Below are 24,104 nucleotides of genomic sequence, written 5' to 3'. Positions count from 1 at the left end.
TAGAGTGAAACAGACTAAATTGCTGCAGTCATAATAAGCTAGTGATGATCTGGCAGTCAAAGAGTCATTCAAACACTAGAAGGCCTCTCCAAGCAAAACTAATCAAGTAACACAAAATCAGAATGTCTTCAAAGCAACTCTCAAATTCTGAGGCTACTGTACAAAGTTAAAGTGAAAAAGAATGCTCCAACCTCTGTTCCCTAATGGACATAAAAAGAACAAAAATACTTTTGACCGCAAATAAAGACTCAAGGAGTTCACAGGATTTCTGAAAAGAAGGGATCTGATCTATCAGAACAGTGGAATGCTGGGATTTTCAGTTTTACTGCTATTGCTAACACAAGATTTAGTATCAAATCTCACAAAGAAAGATACTGATATTCGGATCCCCGAACGATACTGATTTCAGTGTAAAAGATTGCATGATCTTGAACCTTAAGAACTTAATCCAAAGGATCCTGAATTTCAACAATATTGAATTTTTTACAGCTCCTATGATAAAATTCGTGTCTAAAGAACGGAGTACTTGACAACAGAGTAAACCATAGACGTGGGCAAAGAAGCACGACAATGTAATAGACAACGACTCATCTAAAAACTCGTTCACTAAACGAACTAGAAACTAATGGTGTTACTAACTACCACTAGATACCAAAGAAATGAAAGAAAAAGAAAATAAAAGAATTTGATTAATCAAAAACATAACATTCTAAAAGCACAAAATCTTATCTCCTTCAATTTTCTAAAACTCTGAAAACCTTAACCTGTGGAAATTTTCCAACAGCCAATTTGACACTTTTTTTTTTAAATCTCTGCTTTTTCCCCTAAATCCTTCCAATTAAAGGGCCCTTTAGGCTATAGGTCAAAGTTCATGAAAGAAAAAGTTGTAAAATTTAAGTAAGCCACCGCAATTTTACCAGGGCAATACATGGAGGATCAGAGTAGATATGAATACCAGCTACAAAAGGCTTGCTAAAAGCCAATTACAGAATTTAAAATGGGCAACCACACCACGTTTCGAGAGAGTAAAAACATATATGATCCACCTGAAGGTACTCAGCAGTTTAATGAAGTCCTGAACTTGTTCCTTTAGCATCTGCTGGTGCACTTTTTCCTGGATAAATCTCCAAGAAGAGTCCAAATTAAGCAGCAAGTTGGCTTATCTGTTTACTGGGTTACCTTGTTTCCAACAATATCTTGCTATTCCTGTATCTTGTCAAAGCAGCATGTTGTAGTTCTGGAATTAGTGTAAACTTTTTTAGATTTCTTTTCCACATTCTGACAAAAGACTACAGATTACTTGAAAACAAAAACTTTATACTAGCAAACCAATTGACTAACAGTAGAAACATAAAAGTAAAATGTAAAAACCTCCTTTCCAAACTGACACGGTTAAAGAAGCTATTCTTTTCCCTGGAGCATTAGTACAATCTTTCAACATAATCATTTAAACGTTTTACATCACATCCACTGCACATCTATAAACCAGAAAATCTGTGAATCTATGTCTGCTATCAACTGAGATACCGCTGTAAAGAACATTAAGATATAGAAACTGCTGTTAAAATTTGTAGGATAGCGCTAAAAACCTGATATGTAGAGCCACTCTTAGACCGAGAAAGCTGGTAGGATTTTGAACATTGCAACATGTCAGTGGTGCTTTCTTTACATTATTCTTTCACCATGTCCTATCTACAAAAACTACCCACATACACACACATTTCAAATTTTGATAAATAATATCCTAATTTCTGCTTTTAACAGATGCACAGGTGCACCACTTGATAACCCATTAACAAAATCAATAATAGCACAACACATACAGATACAGGTAGAACTTCATACACGTACAACTGACGACTAATCCGGTCTTCACAAAGAAAGGCCAATATAAAATGGGTTATAATGTAGAATGTCAAGAGCCATAAAGCTCATAGAAATGTTAATAAGTAAGCCATTTGACCAGCCAAGCCATACCAGTTGCAATAGAACAAGAACCACCCCCTCCCTCACCCTAAAAAGAAAATGAAAGAAAAACCCCATCGCATTCACAAATTGCATGACTCCAGTTAATACCATTTTTTCTTCCTACCAGACACAATTTCACGAGTCCCAGAGCTTTTCTTGAACAACGATATCCTGCAGTAACATTTCTGATGGAGACTTACAAAGTCTCTACAGCTTCACCAAAAGTCATCTTGGGTCAAAAAGTTTCAAACTTTTCAACAAAATCAACCAGCTTGAACTCCAATCCTGTGATGTCTACTGTCCTATGATGTTTAGAGAAGTTTATTGAAATAGCCTTTGGAAGTACAAACTCAAACTCTTCGATCCCTCTGAAGTTGTTCCTATACACCTACCCCATTAATACAATTAGAAGTGGAAAAGATGCTGAAAATAAATCTACATCCAAACAGATAATCTTAAGGCAGTGGATGAAAGATATGCACTTCAAGCTTAAAAGTTGCATGAAGAGAGCTTGGGAACATCTTCGACAAAAAAGGCATGTATAAAAAGATAATAAAAAGAAGTTTCAAGGAACGGAGTGGTCAATAAATTTTGAAAGTTAGTAACTTAAGAGTAATGGAGTACCTTCATACAGATTAAAAGAAGAACTAAAACAATAGAGGTACAAGCATAAAGTTCAATACTTGAATGAGAAGCTTCACATTAATGAAGCCACAGTAAAAGGAAGAAATGCACGCTTGCTGACTGAAAATCTTGAAGTGTAGGTAAATAGACATATATGTCATAACCATTGTTCATTTTGCAAGTGCTATATAATATCTTTCACCATATTGCCATACCACTATTTGTCCCTAACTATCATATCCCAAAAACCAAAACTTCTAGTTAAGGAATTAACAATGTAAAAAGCACTTCAGCCAAAGAGCACAAGCAATTGCAGTCATATAAGATCCCAATCACATGTTTAACCACTTCAGATCTATTCAAGCAATTGTTGAACAATTAATCAGGTGAGAACCAGCAATTGCAGCCATGTAAGGTCCCAATCACACTTTTAACCATACTCAGATCTATTCAAGCAATTGTTGAGCAATTATTAATCAGGTCTTCACTGAGAAAAACCTGAAAGAGAAACTAGCATTCTCTTGAAAACTTGCTGACATTTCTACAGCCAGGGCTCATCAAAATCAAATTAAAAAAGAAAAATAGAGTGATTGGCTAATTCAGAAAACTTCTAAACTGAAGGTATTCATAAGGGCTGGATATCTAGCTAGCTGTAATTCAATTCTCTGGTGCATTAATACAAAATCTTAGAACAGAATCCTATTACACAAAAAATTTGGCGCCAAGATGTTATATCCGTGAAGCCAAAATTTCTTAAGTCTGCAACTGAATTATAGCTTATCAGTTTGCCGCGAAGAATACTGTTAAGGAGATAGATTCATCAGCTGTCGTAATTGCGGGCACGTTATATAATCCCATTTCTTTCTGAATACAATCTGACAATCCTCTGAACACTTCTTGAATGAGAGGATCCTGTTGCAATATTCTGGTACGGACTTCCAACCCTCTCTTTCAAGAGTGATCTACTTCAGAGATTTTCCATTCTTCAAAAAATATTCCGCCAGCTTGAATTCATGTTCTTCCCCTTTAAAATTACTCATTTCTATTACCTTAAGATGCTCAATGAAAGATAGTGGAAAAGCCTGTGGAAAAACAGAACCAAATTTCTCATCTTCGCCAAAGTAGTTCTTGAATACCTGTTCATATAAAGTATATAAGGGACAGCGAAATACAAAGCAATTAACTCTTACACTAAAATACCCAACACAACTTACCTCACTAAAGATAAGCACTTCAAGGTAAGGGGAACTTTCAAATAAGTTTGATAACACCTGTAAGATCCAGCTACGAGGAAAAGAATGGCAATAAACAGGTTCAAGCTCCAGCTTGATCAAGTTTCTGAAAGTTGGCAATGCTGGTTGAGAAAAATAGAGAGCCTTCATCCATATAACAAGAAGAATTAATTAAGAACAAAGTTCCAGTTCTTCTATTAAAAATTGAAGGAAAAGCTCAGAAGCCAACCCAAATTAAAGAAGACAGAAAAGAGAAAACATACCTTTAAAATGTTCTCTGACAAATTCAGTGATTTCACATTTTGCAACCCACTAATAAACTCAAAAGCATGCTGAACACGTAAAAATAAGTCACCTAGATTTGTCACATTATGCAGAAATTCAGCTCGTACTACTGCCTTATCAATAGATACCAGGCTCTGAATTATGTGTACTTCAAGTACATGACCGTCAACGTTCAAGGACTTCAGATTTGGGGCATCTACGATAACTTTATGCTGCCCCTCGAGGGAACATACCAAAGTCTCAAGATTTTCTGACTTCACAACAACAGTGAACTCTAGTTCAACTTTTTCATTCCAACAGAGCACCAGGACTTTCAACAAGGGACTCGAGATATGAAGAACTTCGACTTCAATGCTTTCTTCACTCTCACTCGCATAGCTGAAAGGTTGCACTGTTAATATCAGGTGTTCAAGCAAAGGGCAACCTTGAAGAAACCTCTGAATAGAATCTTCATCTACCAATGTGAATCGCATCAAGTAAAGATACTTGAGATTTGGCAACCAAACAAAATCAGGAACATTCCAACCCACGTCAAGGTTTAGTGATAAAGAAACTATAGTTTCAGATGAAAAAATTCCAGGTGGAAAAAGTACAGAAAATTTCTCAGTTGTATCCATTTCAACCGAAATACGAAGTTGGTCGACACTGTAAGTAGAAATTGCAGCAGCTGCAGATATCAACAATGATTCAAAAGCCAAACGGTACCTTTCAACAAAATGCTCCACGCGGAGTCGAATCTTTCTGATTGGAGCCGTATTTCGTTGTTCAATCACTCTATTAGAGAAATGTGTAAACTGATAAAACAGTCTATCACGGTCAGAAGCATCATCATCCACACAGAAACATAAATCAATATCAGGTAGCGAAACAAAAAGATTTCTCCATCTCGTGGACAGAATTGAGGTGGCTGCAGCTTCTTTTGTCTTCAAAAGTGAAAGGATGTGGAGCAGAACACAGTCCGAAAGTGCACTCAACCTATCAATACTATCACCATCTGGGATTCTTTGCACCTTCTTTTCTGGAGGATCAGCCATCTGGGTTCTCTCTTTTTCTTTCCAAATTTCTCAATATACACAGCAGCAGCTCAGGAGAGATTGTGCAATCTTGAGGCTTAAAAGTAGAAGGGATTTCTGCTCTTTTGCAGATAGCTATGGGCATCGAAGGCATTGAATGTATAATTGGATAATAGACTGGTAAAAAGATACTAACAAAGCATTCCGAAATAGAAAAGGCATGAGTAGAAACATCAACAAAGAACCAGGTTTTCTGAAGAACAAAACCATCAATGTCGACCAAGAATCTGCTTTTTGAGGTGGGTATTTTGTTTGCAGTTAGACCATTGATGAAATCCCTCTGTTTAATCTCCTCCTTCAAGTTAAGAAATGTTTTTGCTCCCAGAACCTTGCTGCTCTAAACCTCAACGTTTCTTTCTGATTTTCCCAGCCAAGGGGGGCTTTCAGGGCCCTATCAAAAAGAGGGGGAGTTTAGGGCTCGTTTGGGCGAAGGGAGTAGAATACTATTCAGTGATAATGGAGTGTTTGGATACTCCATCATTTGAAAAATGAAATTACTATATAACACCATAATACTTTTTCTAATGTAATGTACATATAATAAACACTTTTTTGCTTTAAATAATCGTAATCTATAACTCTTCAGGTGTGAAATATACGTTTGGATTACATTTTATTTAGTGAATCTCAAGGGTACACTGATACTTTTTTTTTTTTTTTTTGTCAACACAGAGGTGTCCGGGTCAAGACCCGAAGGCGGCCCGACTAATTCCCTGCGCCTGGAGTACAGCACCACCCCAACCGCACCCAAGCATTAAGTGAGGTTCGACCCCACGACCTGCGAGTGCCGGAAGCAGCCACAGACCGCGTGATCTTGCCCCGGGGGTTTACACTGATACATAGAGTGTAAAATTTGGTGTACATAGCCAAGAATTAAGAATGTAAATGAGTTAAAGCAAGCCATTGTTTGTTTTAATAAATTTGAAATTGTATTTGAGTTTGTTTCTTTTTTTTGTTAAAGGAAACCAAACTCAAACTATTTGTTATTGAGCTAATCTTGAGTAGCGCTCAAGTGATTTGATTTTTTTTTTTTAACAAGTTAACTAAGGGAGGAAAAGGGCATCAAAATTAAGGCACTATTTGGATTGAAAGAAAGGAAAGGAAAGGACAGAAGAGGACTCTAGTGAAAAAGGATAAAAAAAAGGAGGGTAGAGAAAACCTAATTCCATAGATTATGCAACTGCACTTGTATGAAAAAGTTTAAGGAAGTGCAGAAATTAAGAAGTCGTGAATGCAAAAATTAAGAAAAATATGGTATAACGTTATGGAAAATTTGATAGAATTAAAAATCACAAACTCGTTAGTTCCATGTGTTTTATAGTATTGAATGTTTGAAAGTAAAAGATGATTATCTAATCATGTTTTGCTATTTTTCTTTGTAGCCATGAATTGTAGGCTATTATTATGCTGCTAATAATTTGGTTAGGAATAAGTTGATAAAATGATGTTTTTGTTAGATAAATTTCAAAAAATTCAAGCTAACGAGCTACTCACGAGTCAAAAATTCGAGCTCATAATTCGAGCTGCTTGCGAGTCAGAATTCGAGTTTCAACTCACGAGCCTTATCGAGTCCAGTTCGAACCTAACTTTATTTAGTCGGATCAAGCTCAAGCTCAAGCTCGAGCTCGAACTCGAGCCCACCCATTTTTAAGTCGAGCTCGGCTCGATAAGTCCAAAATTCGACTCGACTCAGCTCGTTTGCAGCCCTATTACCAAGCATCCAATAGGAATGATAAATTACCATTTTAGTTTTTTCCCTTTTTTCTTTTTCCTCGTCTTGCATATTAGAACAACTAACAAATTACTCAGAATTGCTCAAAAAAAAAAAAAAAAGAACTCTAAGATTGGGCACTGCTCAACAAAAAAAAAAAAAGGGCCCAACAAGCAACATACTAGAAAAGTTTGCAAGGTTTTGTGCAAGCGTTGAATCTAAGAGGTCATGAATGCAGCTAATCTTAGATTCTGCCTCATGATTTGCTTCTGGTGTAATATGATATAATAAAAGAAAATTTTGACCTTTTAACAAATGGACAAATAGCACCAAAAGAATAGCTTTGTTATTGATTTTGTAACCGAAGAAAGGAGAAAAAGGTTTGCATATTGGATACTAATTTTGCAGCTTCAAAACGAGGAGTTCCAATTACACTACACTATTTTTGCTAAAGGTCATTTCCTTCCTACTTGCAGCTGTCTTCTGGCTGCATGGTTGGATTGTTGCTGACATGGAAAGAAACAGAAGAGGTGAGGCATGGAGAATCAGAGGCAGAGAAGATCATCTATTATGTCATTCAGCTAAAAGGGATACTCCCTTCTGCCCATCTAATAAGGATGAAAGTTCCTGCAAGGCCCTTGAACAGCTGCTACCAAATTGTACACTAGCACTAAGATGGGAAAATTCTACCGAGTTCTTGAGAGGAATGATCCGCAACAGAGCTTACACTGGGCAATTATTTCATCAACAATTGTCATGTAACAAGATTCATTTAAAGCAAAAAGCAGATTGGGTAAGTATTCCATAAAAACAGAGCATGACAGTTGATATACAGGCAAGACAGCAGGTGCCTCTTGGATCCTAAACCGATTTACATCCTATCAAGATCTAGCATTTTCAAGGCAACACAGGAACACCAAAGTAGATAGGACTGCAAGCTCCAATAGGCATGCTAAAAGCCTACTTACATAATATAACATCAACAATCGTACCATGTTTCAAGATGGTAAAAACATAAATAAGCCTCCTGAAAGTACTCCAGCAGTTTCATGCAGTCCTGGATCAGTACTTTTAGCATCTGCTGGTGTGCTGATTCCTTGAAAAATCTTCAAGGAGAGTCCAAATTAACCAGCAAGTTGAATAATTTGTTGTGTAGATTACGTTGTTTCCTATCTTATCTTGTGATTTCTGTAACTTGTCAAAGCAGCTTGTTGCAGTTCTGGAATTAGTCTTAAACTTTTTGAATAGTTTTCTTTAAATATTCTGACAAAAGAATACAAGTTACTAAAAGCATAAGATTAGAGTTCTACAAGATTAGAAATATAAGAGTAATATCCAAAAACCTCCTTACTTTTGGAGCTGACACAAAATTTTCAAAGCTATTCTTTTCCCAGGAGTTTTAATGCTACCTTTCAACCAGATAATTTACTCCTAATGTCACATCCATGCACATGTATAAACCAGAAAATCTGAGATTTTACGTCAGGAGTCAACTCATGTATGACTGAAAAGATGAACAATGTCAAGTAATAGAAATCTGCAGCTGTGGAGTGCTAAAAAACCATGATAGGTATAGCCACTCCTAGACTGAGAAAACCGATATTGGGTGCTTTTCTTAAATTCTTTCATTCTGTCCTATACACACACACAACATAATGTACATTTACATTTGGAAATGCACAACATCAGTACCTAGTTCTGCCATTAACAGATGCATCGCTTTAAGAACTACTTCAAAAAAAATTGACAATAGCAGCACATATGGATTCAGGTAGAACTTCATAAATGTATAGCTGACGATTAATCTGGTCTTCACAAACAAAACCCAAAATACAATGGGTCGTAAGGCAGAATATCAAGCAGCATAAACCTCACAGGATGTTAACAAGTAAGCGCATACCACCAGACAAGTCATACCAGTTGCAAAAGAACAAGAACCACCACCTCCCCCACCCAATGAAGAAAAAGAAAAAGCCCATCCTATTCACAATATGCCAAATGCTGCTTAATCCCATTCTTTCTTCCTATCAGACACAATTTCACAAGTCTCAGAGTTTTTGTTGAATGAAAAAATCCCATGGAAACATTTCTAATGAATACTTAGAAAAGCTCTATATCTCCACCAAAAGTCTTCTTTGATCAAATATTTTCAATTTTTCCAACAAAATCAACTAACCTAAGTTCCTATTCATCCTTTATAAAGATCATGATATCTGTCTTCCTATGATGTTTAAAGAAGCCTACTTAAATAGCCTCTGGCAGAACAAACTCAAACTCCTCCATCCCTCTGAGGTTGTTCCCAATCACATAAATGATTACAAAAATTAGTTAGTGCAAAAGAATCTGAAATTAATTCTACAACCAAACAGATAATCATGAGTTACTAGATGAAAGATATGCAGTTCAAGATTAGGAGTCGCATGAAGTAAGCTTGGGGATGTCTTCCACAAATAGGCATGTACATAAAGATAATAATGAGTTCCAAGGAACAGAATGGTCAATATTTTGGACATAAAGATAATAATGAGTTCCAAGGGACAGCATGGTCAATATTTTTAAAAGTCAGTAACTTAGAGAGTAATGAGGTACCTTCATACAGCGGAGAAGAAGACAAACAATTGACTGCTTACAATTATGAAGTCCTATACTCATGTAACTTGAATGAGAAGCTTCAAATTGAGGAAGGCAAAGTAAAAGGAAGAAATGCATGCTTGTCAACTGAAAAATCTCAAAGTGTAGGTACATAAACCTATATGTCCAAATCATTGTCCATTTCCCAAGTGCAATATAATATCTTTCACCATATTTCCATACTACAATTTATCCCCAACCATCATATCCCATTAAACAAAACTTCTAGTTAATGAATTTAACAACGAACTAATCACTCCAACCAAAAGAAATTGTAGTCATAACGGATCCCAATCACCTGTTTAGCCATATTCCGATCTAGTCAAGCAATTGTTGGTTAATTAATCAGGTCTTCCCCGAGAAGAACCTGAGAGAAACCGGCATTCTCTTGAAAACTTGCTGACATTTCTACGGCAGGGGTCATCAAAATCAAATTAAAAAAAGGAGTAATTGACTGATTCAGAAAAACTTTTAAGCTGAAGGTTCTCATAAAGACTGCAAATCTACTCAGCTTTTACCCTTTCCCAGCGCATTAATACTAAAATTTAGACTACAATCCAATTACACAGAAAATTTGGCTCAAAGATGTTATATCCATGAAGCCAAAATTTCTTATTCTACAGCTGAATTATATATTTATCAGTTTGCCACTAAAGAATACGCTAAGGAGATAGGTTCAGCAACTGTCGGAATTTTGGGCACGTTATATGATCCCATTTCTTTTTTAATACAATCTGACAATCATCTGAGCACTTCTTGAATGACAATATCCTCTCACAATCTTCTGGTACACACTTCCAATCCTCTCTAGCCTCTCTTTCGAGAGCCATCTTCTTCAATGATTTTCCGTTCTTCAAAAAATACTCTATCAGCTTGAATTCATGTTCTTCCCCTCTAAAATTAGTCATTTCAATTACCTTAAGATGTCCAATAAAAGTTAGTGGAAGTGCCTGCAGAAAAACAGAACCAAATTCCTCGTCTTCGCCAAAGTAGTTCTTGAACACCTGTTCATATTAAGTATATAAGGGACTGCAAAGTACAAAGCAATTAACTCTGAAATTAAAGTGGCCAACACAACTTACCTCACTGAAGATAAGCACTTCAAGTTTAGGGGAACTTTCAAATAAGTTTGATAACACCTGTAAGATGCAGCTACGAGGAAAATAATAGCAATAGACAGGTATAAGCTCCAGCTTGATCAAATTTCTGAAAGTTGGCAATGCCGGTTGAGAGAAATAGAGAGCCTTCATGCATATAAGAAGAAGAATTATGTAAGAACAAAGTTCCAATTCTTCTATTAAAATTTGAAGAAGAAGCTCAGAAGTCAATCGAAATTAAAGAAGACAGAAAAGAAAAACATACCTTCAGAATGTTCTCTGACAAAGTCAGTGATTTCACATTTTGCAACCCACTAATAAACTTAAAAGCATGCTGAACACGTAAAAATAAGTCACTGTCATTTGTCACATTATGCAGAAATTCGGCTCGTACTACTGCCTTGTCAATAGATACTAGACTTTGATTTATGTGTACTTCAAGTACATCACCCTCAACAGTCAGGGACTTCAGATTTGGGGCATCTATGGTAACTTTGTGCTGCCCCTTGAGGGAGCATACCAAAGACTCGAGATTTTCTGACTGCACAACAACAGTGAACTCTAATTCAACTTTTGCATTCCAACAGAGCACCAGGCTCTTCAATGAGGGACTCGAGATATGAAGAACTTCAACTTCAATGCCTTCTTCACTCTCACTCTCATAGCTGAATGATTGCACAAATAACATCAGTTGTTCAAGTAAAGGGCAACCTTGAAGAAGCCTCTGAATAGAATCTTCATCTACCAATCTGAATTCAAATAAGTAAAGATACTTGAGGTTTGGCAACCAAACAAAATCAGGGACATTCCAATCCACCTCAAAGCTCAATGTTAAAGAAACCAGAGTTTTAGATGAAAAAATTCCAGGTGGAATAGGTATAGAAAATCGCTCAGTTGTTTTATCGATTCGAACCGAAATAAGGAGTTGTTGGACATTGCAAGAAGAAAGTGCAGCAGCGGCAGATACCAACAATGACTCAAAAGCCAGGCGGTAACTTTTAACAAAATGCATCACAGAGACTTCAATCTTTCCAATTGAAGCCTTATTCCGCTGTCGAACCACTCTATTGGCAAAATCTATAAAATCAAAGAACATCCTATCACGGTCAGAAGCATCACTATCCACACGGAAACTTAGATTAACATCAGGAAGAGAAACAAAAAGATCTCTCCATCTAGTGGACAGAACTGAGGTTGCTGCAGCATCTTTTGTCCTGAAACGCGAAAGGATGCGAAGCAGAACACAGTTCGGAAGTGCACTCAACCTGTCGATATTATCACCATCTGGGATTCTTTTAAGCATCTTCTTTTCTGGAGGATCAGCCATAAGTACTTTTCTTTATTTCAATCTTTCAGTACATAAACAGCAGGTCTCGAGATACTGTGAAATCAACAAGCCTAAATATAAAAGGGATTTCTGCTTTTTGGCAGACAACTATGGGCATCGAAGGTATTCCATGTATAATCGCATAATAGACTTGTAAAAAGATACTAACGAAGCATTCCCAAATAAAGAAAACATGAGAAGAAACATCAACAAAGAACCTGGTTTTCTGAAGACTAAAACCATCAACGACGAACAAGAACCTGCATTTTTAGGTGGGAATTTTGCAGTTAAGCAGCTGATGAAATTCCATCTTATACTCTTCTACTCGAAGATGAGATACTCTTCTCCTCGAAGCTGAGAAATGTTCTTGCTCCAAAAGCCTTGCTGCTGTAAACCCCAACATTTCTGATTTCCCCAATCAAGAGAAGTTTTAAACGCACCTACCGAAGAAGGGAGTTTTAAGGGCCGTTTGGGGAAAAGGGAGTACAGTAGTATTTAGCGTACTAGGCATATGTAGCATGTGGTGAAGCTCGAGGGTGCTTTGCTTATCTTCTCCTCCCATGACACGATATCGAACCTATTTTACACATGCTCTTAAGGCGGATCCAAAGGAAAAAAAATAGAGGTGATTGAACTGTCATCGAGCTAAATGAATGTATATATTTACTCCTACTTTACATTAGTAAAATGGGTCAAAGGAGGAACCCAGAGGGGTTAGCAGTACTTTACACCGGGGACAGGTGGATCTAAAGGGGTCAAAAGCAAACTTGAAGGGGATTAAATTGACACCGAATCAGATAGGTGCCCATGCATCTGCTGCCTGTTGGTGAAATTTTCAAGAAAATTTGGACAAGAATGCAAGTTAAGGAATTTGATCTTTTGACCTATATCCAAAAAGGGAAACCTGAAGGGGATTGGCAGCACTTTATACTAGGGGAAAGGGATGGATCCCAAAGGATCAAAGGAAACTTGGACGAAGTTGAACAGCTATCGAACTAGATGGGTGTCTATGCACTTGCGAGTGAAATTTTCAAAAAATCCTAGACAAAAATACAAGTCAAGAAATGTGATTTATTGACTTGTACCAAAAAGTTCACCATGGTGGCCAACTACTTTAGAAGTACTGAAGTAGTTGGTCTCAAGGGTGCGTGTAGAATTCAGAGCAATGCGAAGAATGAGTCGAATCATGGCAAATGCTCACAATTCAAAATTTAATCGTTTAATTGTTGCAACAAATTTGAAATTATGTTCCAGTTTGATTTTCTTTTTTCAATGAACTGAACTGAAATGAACTAAGCTCAAATGATTGTTATCATCGAACTAAATTTGAGTAGAGCTCAAGTAATTTAAAATTTTTAAATATAAATAGTAAATTACATGCTATTTTCTTCAGCCAAGATCAAGATTAGTTTAATATTTTATATAAAAAAAAGACTATTCAAGTTTTACTTAATTAGTTGAAAAACTAACTAAGCTTAAAGTTTTTAGATTACAAAAGACTACTAAAGATTTACTGGATTAGTTGACGAACTAAATAGACCGTGAACTTACCAAGTTCAATTTTATTATATCTTTCAACCCTATCAATAATTTTTCAACACTCAAATCTTTGACCAATCTGGATTCTTGTCATCTACTTCCACAATAAGCACAGCTGGCAACTTGTTTGTTCATTTACAATATATGCAATAAGACCTAGGCTCGATTGACTACTTTTATCCTTTTTTTTTTGTTGCCAAAGATAAGAATATGCCACAATCTTCACATAATGATACAATCCTCAGCGAAGTATACTCTAAAACTGAAATCTACAAGTTCCTAAGATTTGAATCTTACATTTATACTTCATCAAAGACTCATTGCCATTTTGGATTATGTGTCTCCAGATTGCTACTTCAATCTTAGGTTAGCTTTAAATAACTGGTAATATAACAGTATTACCACCTCAAAATCTTCTTGCAGAGTACAATATCTGTGATCATTTCACCTTCACAACTGTAAGAACATATCTAATCCTCCTCAATATGCTCCTGCAGTTTCATGCAGTCCTGAACCAGACCTTTCTGCATGGGCTGAGCCCTGCCTCAATCTTAAAAGGAGTTCACTTAACCAGCAAGTTGACTAATTGGTAGAAAGGATTGCAATGATTTCACAGCATTGTCTTGTGAAAGGTACAGAGAGAGAGAGAGAGAGAGAGAGAGAGATTTGGAAGTACTGCAAACTGCAGTGAACCTATGGTAAAAAAGGCTAAAATCTCATAATAACTTAACATTATGAAGCATGAGCATTTTTTGCATCATTTTGCTAGCATGGGCAATGAAATTGCGAGAAAAAAGAGCAACAGACTGATTTAGCAATACTTCCAAAGTGAAGGTCCTACTTGAGACCTTATATTTCCCCAGCTATTATTCTTTTCATTGGCACTTTAACACTAACTTTCAAAGTATAGTTCTATTAAGCAATAAATATTTTGCTACAAGATGTTAGTTATCAAGCCATAAATTTCTAGCTCTAAAACTGAATGATGTGATCATCATGGCACCAACAGCATCAAGAATGCCACAAGATGAACTTAACAAACAAGTTCTTAAACTATTTTTACATACGCATGAAATTATTGTAAGTTTTAGTTGGGTCTTGACCAACAAAAATAAAAAAACACTGGTCATAAGGGGGAAAAAAGAAAAGAACAGGAAGAATATAAACGACAGCATCATTACAGGAAGAGTTTCAGTGCATCCCGTTTCGTTATGAACAGAATCTGGCAATCCTCCGCACACTTCTTGGATGACAATATCCTGTGACAACCATCTGATTCAGTCTTCCAACTGTCTCTAATGAGAGTCATCTTCTTTAAAGATATTCCATTCTTCAAAAAATACTCTATCAGCTTGAATTCATGTTCCTCCCCCTCAAAACTTCTGATTTCTATTTCCTTAAGTTGTCCGACAAGAGCTAATGAGAGAGCCTCTTGAAAAACAGAATCAAGTTCCCCGTCTTCACTGTCCTTGATGACCTGTCCATTCCTAGTAGATCAGAGGCAGCAAAATATGATAGAATTAACTATGCAACAAAATTGTCCATCACAACTTACTTCATCAATGATAAGCACTTCAAGGTTGAGGGAACTTTCAAACAAGCTTGACAACACTTTAGAATAAAGATTGCGAGGAAATGCATTGCAACGAAAATGACTGAGCTTCAATTTGTTCAAGTATTTGAATTTTGGCAAGACCCCTTGAGAAAAATACAGAGCCTTCATGCATATAAGTAGAATTAAGTAAGAACGAAGTTCCAATTTTCCTATTATAGGTGGAAGATAAAGCTCTGAAATGAAGTCAAACTAAAAAAGAAAGAAAAGAAGAAACATACCTGGAGAGTCGTCTGTGATAAATAAAGTGATTTCACATTTACCATCCCACTAAGAAACTTAAAAGCACGCTGACTATGTAAAAATAAGTCACTGTGATTTGTCACATTAGACAGAAATTCAGCTCGTACTACTGCCTCGTCAATAGATACCAGACTTTGATTTATGTGTACATCAGGTACATGACCCTCAACAGTCAGCGACTTCAGATTTGGGGCATCTATGGTAACTTTGTGCTGCCCCTGGAGGAAGCATACCAAAGACTCGAGATTTTCCGACTTCACAACAACAGTGAACTCTAATTCAACTTTTGCATTCCAAAAGAGCACCAGGCTTTTCAACGAGGGGCTCGAGATATGAAGAACTTCAACTTCAATGCTTTCTTCACTCTTGCTATCATAGCTGAAAGGATGCACCTTTAATATCAGACGTTCAAGCAAAGGGCAACCTTGAAGAAGCCTCTGAATAGAATCTTCATCTACCAATCTGAATTGAAATAAGTAGAGACGCTTGAGGTTTGGCAACCAAACAAAATCGGGAACATTCCAATCCACCTCAAAGTTTACTGATAAACAAACCAGAGTTTTAGATGAAAAAATTCCAGGTGGAATAGGTATAGAAAATCGCTCAGTCGTTTTATCCATTCGAACCGAAATAAAGAGTCGTTGGACATTGCAAGAAGAAAGTGCAGCAGCTGCAGATATCAACAATGACTCAAAAGCTAGGTGGTAACTTTTAACAAAATGCATCACATCGACTACAAGCGTTCTAATTGGAGCCTTATTTCGCTGTCGAATCACTCTATTGGCAAAATCTATAAAATCAGAGAACAATTTATCACGGCCAGAACCATCACTATCCACACAGTAAATTAGACGAACATCAGGAAGAGAAACGAAAAGATCTCTCCATCTAGTGGACAGAATTGAGGTTGCTGCAGCAGCTTTTGTCTTGAAACGCGAAAGGATGTGAAGCAGAACACAGTTCGGAAGTTCACTCAACCTGTCGATATTATCACCATCTGGGATTCTTTCAAGCATATTCTTTTCTGCAGGATCAGCCATCAGTACTTTTCTTTAACACGTACTACTATCAACTATGTAACACGTGTTGTGAAACTAATAAAAGATACTCCCAAAAGTAGGGATTGGAATAGTAGAGTAAGAAGAAGAGATATTATTATATTTACTAATCAAAGTACTTCCAGGTTTCAAGATTTCCCCATGTTACAAAAGAAGTAGGATTCACCCCTATAAATAGGTGATCCAAGATCAAAGGTAAATGAACTCTATTAAATACAAATACATGAATTTAGTACATCAAGTACATCCATAAATGAGTTCATCCAATATACCAATGAATCTAGGGAGAATACATGAGACTATCATCTTGAGAATACAAACGGACATTTTCATCTTGTAATCCTTCTTGAGAATATCAACGGACAGCCACATCTAGAGAATATCAACGGATATCCACATCTTATCATTATTTCATAACAATACGTGGTATTTTGGGACAATTTCAAAACCGCCACTGTAGTTTCTGACAGTTGTATTGACCTGTTTCCAGGTTTTAAAAATTTTACTTGTCAGAGACTTAAGCCCAATGCTTACAAAATATTGACAATTATGTGGAATTAATCAATTAAAATCACTAGTTAACCAAATTAAAAAAATAAACACAATTTTGAACTTAAAAAATATATAACTTGCCATGAGAAAAGATCGACAATTCTAGGTGCACTTTTCTGATTGATAGGCTTGATAAAAAGCTCAATTAAATAAGACTTGAGAGGCAAAGAAATAGACATATAGACATTTTTTTTTGGAGAGAATAGAGCTTGAACTTGAATGATTGTGTAGCTAAGGGTGTGAGCAAGCTTGCTCTCTAATTCCTATCAACAATCCGCTGATTGTGAGCATCTTAATTTAAGGGGAGAGGAAAGACTTTTTTGATGTTCAAGTTTGGATTTGTTGTTACTAGTTGCATATTTCTTAATTTATTTTCTTGATCATGCCAAAAAATAGCCCTGCCCCTTGGTGTACGAGTTGATTGCTACATCAATAAAATTCTTTTGTTTAAAAAAATAATGGCCTTGCAAGTGAAAATAATAGGTCCAATCATGCATAAATTGAATTTCATGGCTTGCGATTACATATTTTATACTCTTGTTGCTTTTGTATAAGCGTTCATAGACATAGTCGTTGCAAAGAGTAGTTGCGAATAGTTGGAGAAGTTGATGTCTTGCATTTGCTAACATTTGCACTTATAACCCTCGCCTGTGATTTTGTTAAATTAGTAATTTATGCTTTTATACCAAATTAACTAACTAATGTAACATATGAGGGGCATTCGTGGAACCGCATTTCTTCTTTTGCCTAAAACCAATTTGTTATTTTTTTGGAATCAGTTGACTTGTTACAAGCTAATTAGTTTTAGGTAAGGCATCTAAAAGTTTTGAAACTTTGGGGGAATTCAGGGCAATTGTCAAAAACCTGGGGAGAAGCTTCTAAAATTATCCCTAGTATTGTAGTGAACCTTAAGGGAACATATAAGGTGCAGAATTTAGTGTGCATTGTGAAAAATTAGAGATGTAAATGAGTCAAATCGTGCCAAATGCGCTCACAATTCGAACTTATAATCATAGTTGATTGTTGTAACCGATTTGAAATTGCATTTGAATTTGATTTGCCTTTTTTAGGGAATTGAGACAGAATTAAATCGAACTAAAAATGATTTGTTATTGAATTAAGTTTGAGTAGAGGTCAAGTAATTTAAAATTTTAAAATGTGAATAGTATATTTCATGCTATTTTCTTGAAGATTGAGATGAGTTTAATAAGATACCGTGATGAACCAAACTATGATGAGTAGCATTATCCCTTTTCTTATTCTTTGCATTGTACTTCACACCCATATTATATTCAGGCACAATTTCATTATTTCCCAATATCACATTTGTTTTGGCAATGGTCTCCCTTTTATTTTAAACACTTTTTTCTTTTTAGCGTAAATGAGAAGTCTCAAACTCGGGACTCCTCACTTATATTCCCACTTTCTGTATCATCTAACCTATTCATTATTTGTTTTTTGTCAATATAAAGATAACGATATTGGTTATCATATACCTTAGCTGTAAATCAAGAAACTCATCGGATGTTTCACCATAACATTTTGGAGCGTACCCTATTTTTTTTGCCATTGTTGGTGGGTTGGAAAAGATAAATCGGTTGTTCTTTCGACAAATCATTACCAGAACATTTGTATGGTAAGAAATGTCCTTGGTTGGTGAAAGAAGATGGTTTCTACCTTGGTAATTGGTATCCCTGAAAGTTATCTTAAAGTGTTTTCTAACATTTGGATTGTTGTATTCATAACCTTCCTTCAGTAGTTATTTTGCATTTATGTCACAGCTGTTTTCACAATCTCATATGAGCTGACATAGACATATATACACACACCAAATTTGTCGCTTCTTAAGTTGCCAAAATGACTCAATTTCATTCAAGGTTGCTCTTGTGTGTGTGTGTGTGTGTATATCTAGACATTTCAACTAAAATCGTAAGTTACCATGATGAACCAAACTATGGTGAATAGGATTTTCTTTTTGCTTATTCTATCATTGTATTTTGTGCCCATATGTCGAGCTGCCATTTCATTATTTCCCAAGCTTCATGTTTATGTTGGCAATGGTCTTCCAAACGATACCAATCTTTTAACCGTCCACTGTCAATCTCAAGATGATGATGTTGGTTGTCATACCTTAGCTGTAGGTGAGGAAATACAGTGGTCATTTCACCAGAACCTAATCCAAAGCACATTATATTTTGGCCATTTTTGGTGGGCTGGAAAAGATAAATAAATTGTTGTTTTTGACAAATCATTACATGAGCATTTGTGTGGTAAGGTATGTCCTTGGCTGGTGAAAGAAGATGGTTTCTACCTTAGCATGGTCGGAGGTTATCTTCGCTTACATACTTGGTGATATGAGTAATTCCAAAGATAGTATTTAAGTATATATATTGCATCTTTTATCTTATTGATTTCTTTCTTGATGTTATTTCATATTATTTTTGCCTTGTTTCATCCTGCTTATTCGCTCAAAGAAAACTATTCAGCTTAAATATGTAAAACTCTGTCAAAAAGTTGATCTCAAAGGAAGAATGAATTGACAAATGAAACTTTTAGCTATGTCTGTGGCTACTTTTGCCATTTTTATTTACCAAAAGGTAAAAAAGAAAAAAAAAACACTTTGCCTGAGTAGAATTTGTGAAGACGAAAATTTGAATGCCCACCTGTGTATTAAGATGATTTCAAGTTAATTCTGGAAGTGAAATTGAACCCAAAGCACAATTAGAGACTATTGTTCTGATATTAATTGACTTTGGAAAAGCATCAGCTATGGCACCCAAATGAACTATTTCAGTTGCATCTATCACTATAAAAAATAAATGAAGCACGAAAGATGCAGACATTAAACTTTTGGATTCCCTTATTTCAGTTATATGTATAGTATCTGTTTTCGTTCTGATTCTTCTAAGGTTCGAACGCAATCCTGCAATGTTCAGAAGATTTCTTGAATGATGATATCCGGTTGTAAACTTCAGGACTAGACTCCCAACCCTTTATACTTCCACGAATAGTCATCTTCTTTAAAGATTTCCCAATCTCCAGAAAATATTCAGCTAGCTTGAAACCAAATTCCTGATCATGCCCTAAGATTATTTTCAGCTCCTTGAGATGTCGAATGGGGCGTGCTGGAAAGGCCGTTCGCAGAAATATCCCGAGTTGTTCTACACCGAAATTGTGGTCGAATACCTGTACATTTTGCAAACATTAGGAACTGCACAAGACTGTGTTATGAACTACTTGTAAGATGAAGAAATTGAAGAGCAAACTTAATTGACTCACAGACGAAAGATGAAAGAAACTCACTGAGGAAACGATATCGAGGGCTTCGAGATTAGGGGCGTTTTCCAGTAATCTTGCTATTAGGTTCAACCACCAGCTACTGTAATGGTAGCTGTAAATAGAGTCATCAAGCGCCAAACTGCTCAAATTTACAAAAGTAGGCAAGAATTCTCCAGCATAATAGAGAATCTGCAACCAAATGAGATGAAGAATCAAACAATATCCCAAACCACAAACTTAAACTTTTATGGATTGCTCTATTCAGCCGGCAGAATACTCAGGATAAGGCTGAGTTCAAGACATATTTTGTATCCATAAGTTTAAATTTACAATGTTAAACCCCTAGGTGAGGCAACAATTTTTGTCTGGGGCAGGTTCAGTTGTGATTTTAGCGCTAGTTGTAATGTTTTCATATGTTTTTTACATGATTTGTAACGTAATTATACCAGCTTACAGAATAGAAAAAACTTAATCCTTTCATCACATAAAGACAAGGCTACTTTTATTTTCACACAGATTAAGAAGGGTTAATTAATATAGTTAAATCAATTATTTTTACTAATCACTTTCTTCATATGGCCTCCTTTAATACTAGATAATTACTCAAAGTAAATGACTCATATTACTAAATCATTCTTGAAACTTGTTATTTTTTTTTTAGTTTTTCAATGCATGGCTTTACCTAATCAGAGTTACAAATTCGACTAAAACATTTTAGTAACAATGTAGGCATATTAGTAAATCGACAAAATAACAATCCTTCCAAAAGGAAATCAGCCCGTCATTTGAATAAATATATATAAACAAAAGTGAGACTATCTTTATAGAATAGGATATGGATAGGATAGAATACTGATACTCCGGTCGGAACGAAAAAAAAAAACTGCTTTAGCAGAAGGTTAACTGGACATACCTTCATACCCGACTGGAATCGAAGTGATTTCGCATATTGCAAACCATTGACAAGCTCAAAAGCTTCGAGTGATTTCAAATTTTGCCTATGATACAACACGAGGGTACTTTCAAATTCTTCTTTTCTATACTTGAATGCTACTGTCGCATTCAGAATGTTCCTCACATCCTGAACAAATTCTACTCTCACGGGAGGACCTTGACACTTGAAATACTTGAGATATGGGGCATTTATAACAAGTTTATGCACTCCATATACATTGCAGTCCAGATATTCAAGATTGTCAGACTCCACCATTAGAGAATACTGACCAAAGTAACATGAAAGTGCAAGTCTTTTCAATAAAGGAGCAGAAATACGGAGATCCATAAACTCAAATTTCCAAAATCTCCATCTTAAACCCAAATCTTCGAGCAAGGGGCAAGCCTGAATAACCCGCGCGAAGGAATCTTGATCTGTTAATGCAAATTCATTCAAGCGCAGGACCTTAAGATTTGGTAAAGAAACTGAATCGGGAGGATTGAAATTAAAACTACTTTTCATCGTCATCGTCAGAGAAGTTAGTGTTGCACATGTGAATATCTCAGGTGGATACAAAAGTAATCCGGTGGAATCTCGATCTCCTGGCACACAAATATCAACTTCTTGGACTTGACGCGAAAGCACTTTCGATATCAACCAGTAAATCCCTGGACGAAGATCTTCAACCAAGGGCGGCGACACATTAAGTTGAAATTTTCTAATTGGAGCTTTGTTTCGTAGAAAAATCAATCTAGATAGGAATTTCTGAAAATTACACAAATCCCTTCTGCGCTCCTCCCCGATCTTGGCATCCCAATTCTTAGAGATTGTGAGATCAATAACAGGAAGTGAGGTAAAGAGATCTTTCCATCTGGTTGACAGGACTGATGTGGCTGCGGCGGTTTCTGAAGGGAGAAAGGACAGGATGTGGCAGAGAATCTCGTCCGGGAGGGCACTTAACTTGTCACTTTCATCATCTTTGGGGGTTTTAGTTTTTAAAGCCCTAGGACTTCGAGGATCATGAGCCATTGTTGGGGATGGTTTCTTCAACTGATTACCTGCTGTCAAGTTTTCAACGTCTGAACACTGAGCCACGAGCCAGAAGGGTTGTGATTTTTTCCAGGCAAAAAAGGATCTCTTCTGAGGGGAAGAATCTGGGCAAAAACTAGAAAAGACGAATCTAACTTCAAAGAGTGGCTTAAAAAAAATTCAAAGAGTAAGGGAGTAATATACTCGGATAACCTTCAACTTTTATGAGTTTGATTCTAAAAGGCTTAAAACCAAGACCATCAGGTTAATGCGCAGTAACCCTAAATCTCTCAAGGATGAAGCGTTGTTTGATTCTACAAATTAAAGGGTTGAAAGTTAAAAACAAGAGGTTCCTTTTCTGTTTTTCTTTTAATTTCCACAAATTTAAAGGTTTCCCTTTTTTATTTGGGCTAATTCCACTTTGCACTTGTGAACCTCCGTCATTTTTTCACTTTGCACTCTGAACTCTCAACTTTGAACACTTTGCACCCTAAACTCTTAAATTTGTCCCATTTAAATCCAATTAATGACAATTTTAGTAAAATTACTGGCATAAACGACCCAACAAATTAATAAAAATGTGCCAAATGTGGTAAAAATAATATATTGTCATTAATTTGCATCATCTTTAATTTGTCTCATTAATTTTATTAACAATATTAGTGATTGAATCTATATAAATCAATGACAATGTGTCAAAAGTAATAAAAAAAAATTTTAAGGAATCATAGTTAAAATAAAAACAATACATTGTCATTAATTTTCATCATTCTTTTCTCATTAATTTTACGAACGTAATTATTGATGAAATATAAATGGGAACTTGAGAATTTTGGGTGCAGAGTATCCGAAATTAAAAATTTAGGATACAAAGTGGTCGAAATTGAAGTTTAGGATCCAACATAAAATAGAAATACAAGTTTAGAGGTACAAAATGGAGTTAGTCCTTCCTGTTTCCAGTTTTCCAAAGATTGCTCTTAAGGAATGGGAGGGACTGTGATTTTTAGGCTTGTTTCTTCCTCAATCTTCTAAAACTAGGATTAATTATATTTACTTTTCTTGAGATCTAGTCAACATACTGATTAGACCTTGTGATTTGATCAAATTACAAACTCTCTTTTTGAATTAGCAAACATTTAACTAATGAACCCCTGCTATTAATGATGTAAGCAAAAAGTAAAGGTAAAAGGTCCAAAATGCCATTGTAATTGGGAATGTTAGCAAATTAAAAATCCTCCCATCAACCCCACAGTAGCTGCTGCCTGCTGCGCTGCTCCCACCACCACACCACCATTTGTACTTAAATAACCCACTTCTCTCTACTTACCCCTTTCCAGACAATCAATTCACACCATCGACAACTATATCAGAGCATATAAGCCCCGTTTGATAACTCAATTCAGCACTTAAATTTAATGGATTCAAATTTTAACATATTCAAACAGTTTGATAATAAAAAATTGAACATTTGAATTAATTAAGTGACACTGAATTTTCTAAGCAACACTTACTCCTAAAATTAAGTGATAAGATATTCACTTATTACTAAATGTGATATGCACTCAAATGTATTAGATTTAATACTTAACAATTCAATAACTTAATGGATTCAGATTTCAGATTTCGATTTTTAGATTTCAATTATATCAAATGCACCCATAGTAAAGCTGAATAATTTCAATTCCAAAAAATCAAATCACTATTATATGATAAAAAAATAAAACAACAAAACACACAAACAAATTTATTATTAATGAGCAATATTGAATTTTCAGTCCAATGATTAGGGAAGGACTCTTAAGAGTCTTCTCAACTATCAAATTCAGGGTTCAAATCCTGTGCTAATAATTGATGGTAGGAAGGATTTAGGGAGGGGAGAAAGGGTGCAAAAAATTAAAAAAAGAAAAGAA

General features: G+C 35.8%; 4 protein-coding genes across 7 annotated transcripts; all 4 read right to left on the bottom strand.

The window, feature by feature from the left end:
- Positions 1–2,902: 2,902 nt before the first annotated feature.
- Positions 2,903–5,664, bottom strand: LOC113699358 (F-box/LRR-repeat protein At4g14103). The gene is made up of 3 exons (XM_027219676.2): positions 4,088–5,664; positions 3,807–3,968; positions 2,903–3,728 (listed from the first exon to the last, which is right to left on the bottom strand). The coding sequence occupies exons 1-3, from the start codon at positions 5,141–5,143 to the stop codon at positions 3,555–3,557; spliced, it is 1,392 nt and encodes a 463-aa protein (XP_027075477.1). The 5' UTR covers positions 5,144–5,664; the 3' UTR covers positions 2,903–3,554.
- A 4,294-nt stretch (positions 5,665–9,958) lies between these two features.
- Positions 9,959–12,927, bottom strand: LOC113699343 (F-box/FBD/LRR-repeat protein At5g22660-like). Of its 3 annotated transcripts, none has more exons than XM_027219661.2 (4): positions 10,887–12,927; positions 10,607–10,768; positions 10,442–10,528; positions 9,959–10,375 (listed from the first exon to the last, which is right to left on the bottom strand). In XM_027219661.2, exons 1-4 carry the CDS (start codon positions 11,946–11,948, stop codon positions 10,187–10,189), a joined length of 1,500 nt encoding a protein of 499 aa, XP_027075462.1. In that variant the 5' UTR covers positions 11,949–12,927; the 3' UTR covers positions 9,959–10,186. The 3 variants fall into 3 exon arrangements, with proteins under 3 accessions (XP_027075462.1, XP_027075454.1, XP_027075444.1); XM_027219653.2 differs by having other exon boundaries at positions 9,959–10,528; positions 10,887–12,002; positions 12,167–12,918; XM_027219643.2 differs by having other exon boundaries at positions 9,959–10,528; positions 10,887–12,917.
- A 1,453-nt stretch (positions 12,928–14,380) lies between these two features.
- On the bottom strand, positions 14,381–16,409 carry LOC113699362 (F-box/FBD/LRR-repeat protein At5g44980-like). 2 transcript variants are annotated; one of them, XM_027219690.2, is made up of 3 exons: positions 15,321–16,409; positions 15,043–15,204; positions 14,381–14,964 (listed from the first exon to the last, which is right to left on the bottom strand). In XM_027219690.2, exons 1-3 carry the CDS (start codon positions 16,380–16,382, stop codon positions 14,665–14,667), a joined length of 1,524 nt encoding a protein of 507 aa, XP_027075491.2. In that variant the 5' UTR covers positions 16,383–16,409; the 3' UTR covers positions 14,381–14,664. The 2 variants fall into 2 exon arrangements, with proteins under 2 accessions (XP_027075491.2, XP_071907359.1); XM_072051258.1 differs by lacking the exon at positions 15,043–15,204.
- A 3,247-nt stretch (positions 16,410–19,656) lies between these two features.
- LOC113690542 (F-box protein At4g22280) lies at positions 19,657–22,548 on the bottom strand. Its single transcript, XM_027208492.2, has 3 exons — positions 21,145–22,548; positions 20,256–20,420; positions 19,657–20,138 (listed from the first exon to the last, which is right to left on the bottom strand). Exons 1-3 carry the CDS (start codon positions 22,192–22,194, stop codon positions 19,857–19,859), a joined length of 1,497 nt encoding a protein of 498 aa, XP_027064293.1. The 5' UTR covers positions 22,195–22,548; the 3' UTR covers positions 19,657–19,856.
- Positions 22,549–24,104: the final 1,556 nt, after the last annotated feature.

This window comes from Coffea arabica, chromosome 1e, assembly GCF_036785885.1.
Source record: "Coffea arabica cultivar ET-39 chromosome 1e, Coffea Arabica ET-39 HiFi, whole genome shotgun sequence".
Classification (NCBI taxonomy): Eukaryota; Viridiplantae; Streptophyta; class Magnoliopsida; order Gentianales; family Rubiaceae; genus Coffea; species Coffea arabica.
The sequence above is the reverse complement of the archived record's forward strand: the minus strand, read 5'-3'. Positions and strand labels throughout refer to the sequence as shown.

Excerpts from the sequence above, each read along its gene's own strand:
- LOC113699358 (XM_027219676.2), bottom strand. The coding sequence starts at position 5,143 with ATGGCTGATCCTCCAGAAAAGAAGGTGCAAAGAATCCCAGATGGTGAT. Across the intron at positions 3,969-4,087 it reads TGTCAGAGAACATTTTAAAG|GCTCTCTATTTTTCTCAACC; the intron begins GTATGTTTTCTC and ends ATATGGATGAAG. Across the intron at positions 3,729-3,806 it reads AAGTGCTTATCTTTAGTGAG|GTATTCAAGAACTACTTTGG; the intron begins GTAAGTTGTGTT and ends TTATATGAACAG.
- LOC113699343 (XM_027219653.2), bottom strand. The coding sequence starts at position 11,948 with ATGGCTGATCCTCCAGAAAAGAAGATGCTTAAAAGAATCCCAGATGGT. Across the intron at positions 10,769-10,886 it reads TGTCAGAGAACATTCTGAAG|GCTCTCTATTTCTCTCAACC; the intron begins GTATGTTTTTCT and ends ATATGCATGAAG. Across the intron at positions 10,529-10,606 it reads AAGTGCTTATCTTCAGTGAG|GTGTTCAAGAACTACTTTGG; the intron begins GTAAGTTGTGTT and ends TAATATGAACAG.
- LOC113699362 (XM_027219690.2), bottom strand. The coding sequence starts at position 16,382 with ATGGCTGATCCTGCAGAAAAGAATATGCTTGAAAGAATCCCAGATGGT. Across the intron at positions 15,205-15,320 it reads TATCACAGACGACTCTCCAG|GCTCTGTATTTTTCTCAAGG; the intron begins GTATGTTTCTTC and ends ATATGCATGAAG. Across the intron at positions 14,965-15,042 it reads AAGTGCTTATCATTGATGAA|GTCATCAAGGACAGTGAAGA; the intron begins GTAAGTTGTGAT and ends AGGAATGGACAG.
- LOC113690542 (XM_027208492.2), bottom strand. The coding sequence starts at position 22,194 with ATGGCTCATGATCCTCGAAGTCCTAGGGCTTTAAAAACTAAAACCCCC. Across the intron at positions 20,421-21,144 it reads GATTCCAGTCGGGTATGAAG|ATTCTCTATTATGCTGGAGA; the intron begins GTATGTCCAGTT and ends ATTTGGTTGCAG. Across the intron at positions 20,139-20,255 it reads CCCTCGATATCGTTTCCTCA|GTATTCGACCACAATTTCGG; the intron begins GTGAGTTTCTTT and ends CAAAATGTACAG.